The following is a 1,815-nucleotide window of genomic DNA, read 5'->3' as shown; positions in this document are numbered from 1 at the left end:
ACTGCCAGGGATGGGGCAGCCACAGCTTCTCTGGGCACCCTGTGCCAGTGCCTCAGCACCCTCACAGGAAAGAACCTTCTTATATCCAACCTAAATCTCCCCTCTTTAAGTTTGATTTCATTTTATATTAGAGCAGCCCCTTTGGAGTAGTTTCAGCCCCATCCTGCTATCCTGGCATCCCCAAATCCCTCCCCTCACCTTCTTCGCCTCTCCCCATCCCTGCAGACAACAGGACGTACCACTTCCAAGCGGAGGACGAGCAGGAGTGTGTTGTGTAAGTGCCGCAGCCCACCCCCACTCCTTACAATGCCTGATCCTGCTCTTCCTTCCCTATCCCCATCCTTCTCCTTATGGCTCTCTCCTGCCCAGGTGGGTCTCGGTGCTGCAGAACAGCAAGGATGAAGCCTTGAGCAATGCCTTCAAGGGGGACCCCAGCAGCGGTGGGGCAGCGGCGGGCGGTGGGGCAGACGGTGGCGTGCAGGAGCTCACCAAGGTGGTCATCAGTGAGGTGAAGAACATGCCTGGAAACAAGCAGTGTTGTGACTGTGGGGCCCCAGGTAGGTTGGGGCTTGGGGTGTCCCCCCATGTCCCTGGGTGTGGGTTGGTTTGCAGCATCCCATGGGGCTGGGTGGTGATGCTGAGCCCCCTTCCCCTCCAGACCCTACATGGCTCTCCACCAACCTGGGCATCCTGACGTGCATCGAGTGCTCCGGCATCCACCGGGAGCTGGGTGTGCATTACTCCCGCATCCAGTCCCTCACCCTGGATGTCCTCAGCACCTCCGAGCTGCTGGTAAGCTGCTTCCTGAGCCTAAACAGCTCATGGCCACTGGGAATCATAGAGCCATAGAATGGTTTGTGTTGGAAAGGGCCTTAAGATGATCTAGTTTCAACCCTCTGCTGTCACCCTCTGTCCCAAAACTACTGGGATGCAGAGTTCATCCCTCCTCCTCCCTCCCATCTGTGCCCGGTTTGCTCCAGCGCTCATAAACTTGCCTCAGTTTCCCCAGCAGCAGTTTCCAGCCCCCACTGTGGTGGTTTGGGCACGGGGGTTGTCTCTGCTTGCTAAGGGGGAGGATGCTCTCAGCCCCTCGGGGTTTGCTCCCTTTTAAAACAGACTTCCCTTGCCGCAGAAGAACATCATCCCTGGGGGAGATGCTGCTCTGGGAAGGTCCTGGGTGGATGCAGTGGGTTCCTTCCCTCTGTCTCCATGATGGAGATGGGGATGTGGCTGGGGCAGGACGAGTGTGGCTGGGAGGGCTCATGTCCCCCATCCCTTTCTCACCACAGCTGGCTGTCAGCGTCGGGAATACCCGCTTCAATGAGATCATGGAGGCCACGCTGCCCAGCCAGGACTGCCCCAAGCCCTCGGCCAGCAGCGATATGTGAGTTGAGCACTGGCCAGGGGGCTTGGGGTGGGCTGGGAGGAGGAGGAAGAGGAGTGCGTGGTCAGTCCTCACCCTCACGCTGCTGCCCACTGGCTCTGAGACAATCCAGGGAGAAGGGGAGAGCCTGGTGTCATCACTGGGTTTCGGTGGGGATCTGCACCATTACTGGACCCCGAGGGTTCAGGAGGGTTCAGGAGCCCAGCAGTGCCTCTGGCTGTGGGGGGGATGGGGAGGGTCTGGTCTCTGTGTCCATCCAAGCCCATGTCACAGCACCCCCCCCGCAGGGCTGCCCGCAAGGAATACATCGTGGCCAAGTACATGGAGCGCCGCTACGTGCAGAAGAGTGGGCGCGAGGACCCCCATCGCCTCTGGGAAGCCATTCGTGGCCGGGACCTCCTGGCCCTGCTCCAGGCCTTTGCCGAGGGCCA

The 1,815-nt window shown here is 59.9% G+C and overlaps 1 protein-coding gene across 1 annotated transcript in view; it reads left to right on the top strand.

The window, feature by feature from the left end:
- ASAP3 (ArfGAP with SH3 domain, ankyrin repeat and PH domain 3) overlaps positions 1-1,815 on the top strand; it is a gene marked incomplete at both ends in the record, with an annotated part of 9,641 nt that overhangs the window by 7,159 nt on the left and 667 nt on the right. The window contains 5 exons of the mRNA XM_010019652.1: positions 226-274; positions 370-557; positions 659-792; positions 1,290-1,384; positions 1,672-1,815. The exon at positions 1,672-1,815 is cut by the window's right edge and continues 8 nt beyond it. Coding sequence (XP_010017954.1) covers positions 226-274; positions 370-557; positions 659-792; positions 1,290-1,384; positions 1,672-1,815 — 610 coding nt within the window. The remainder of the gene's footprint in view (positions 1-225; positions 275-369; positions 558-658; positions 793-1,289; positions 1,385-1,671) is intronic.

Source organism: Nestor notabilis, unplaced genomic scaffold (genome assembly GCF_000696875.1).
Source record: "Nestor notabilis isolate BGI_N333 unplaced genomic scaffold, ASM69687v1 scaffold21048, whole genome shotgun sequence".
Taxonomy (NCBI): domain Eukaryota; kingdom Metazoa; phylum Chordata; class Aves; order Psittaciformes; family Psittacidae; genus Nestor; species Nestor notabilis.
This window is presented reverse-complemented; position numbering and strand designations above follow the sequence as displayed.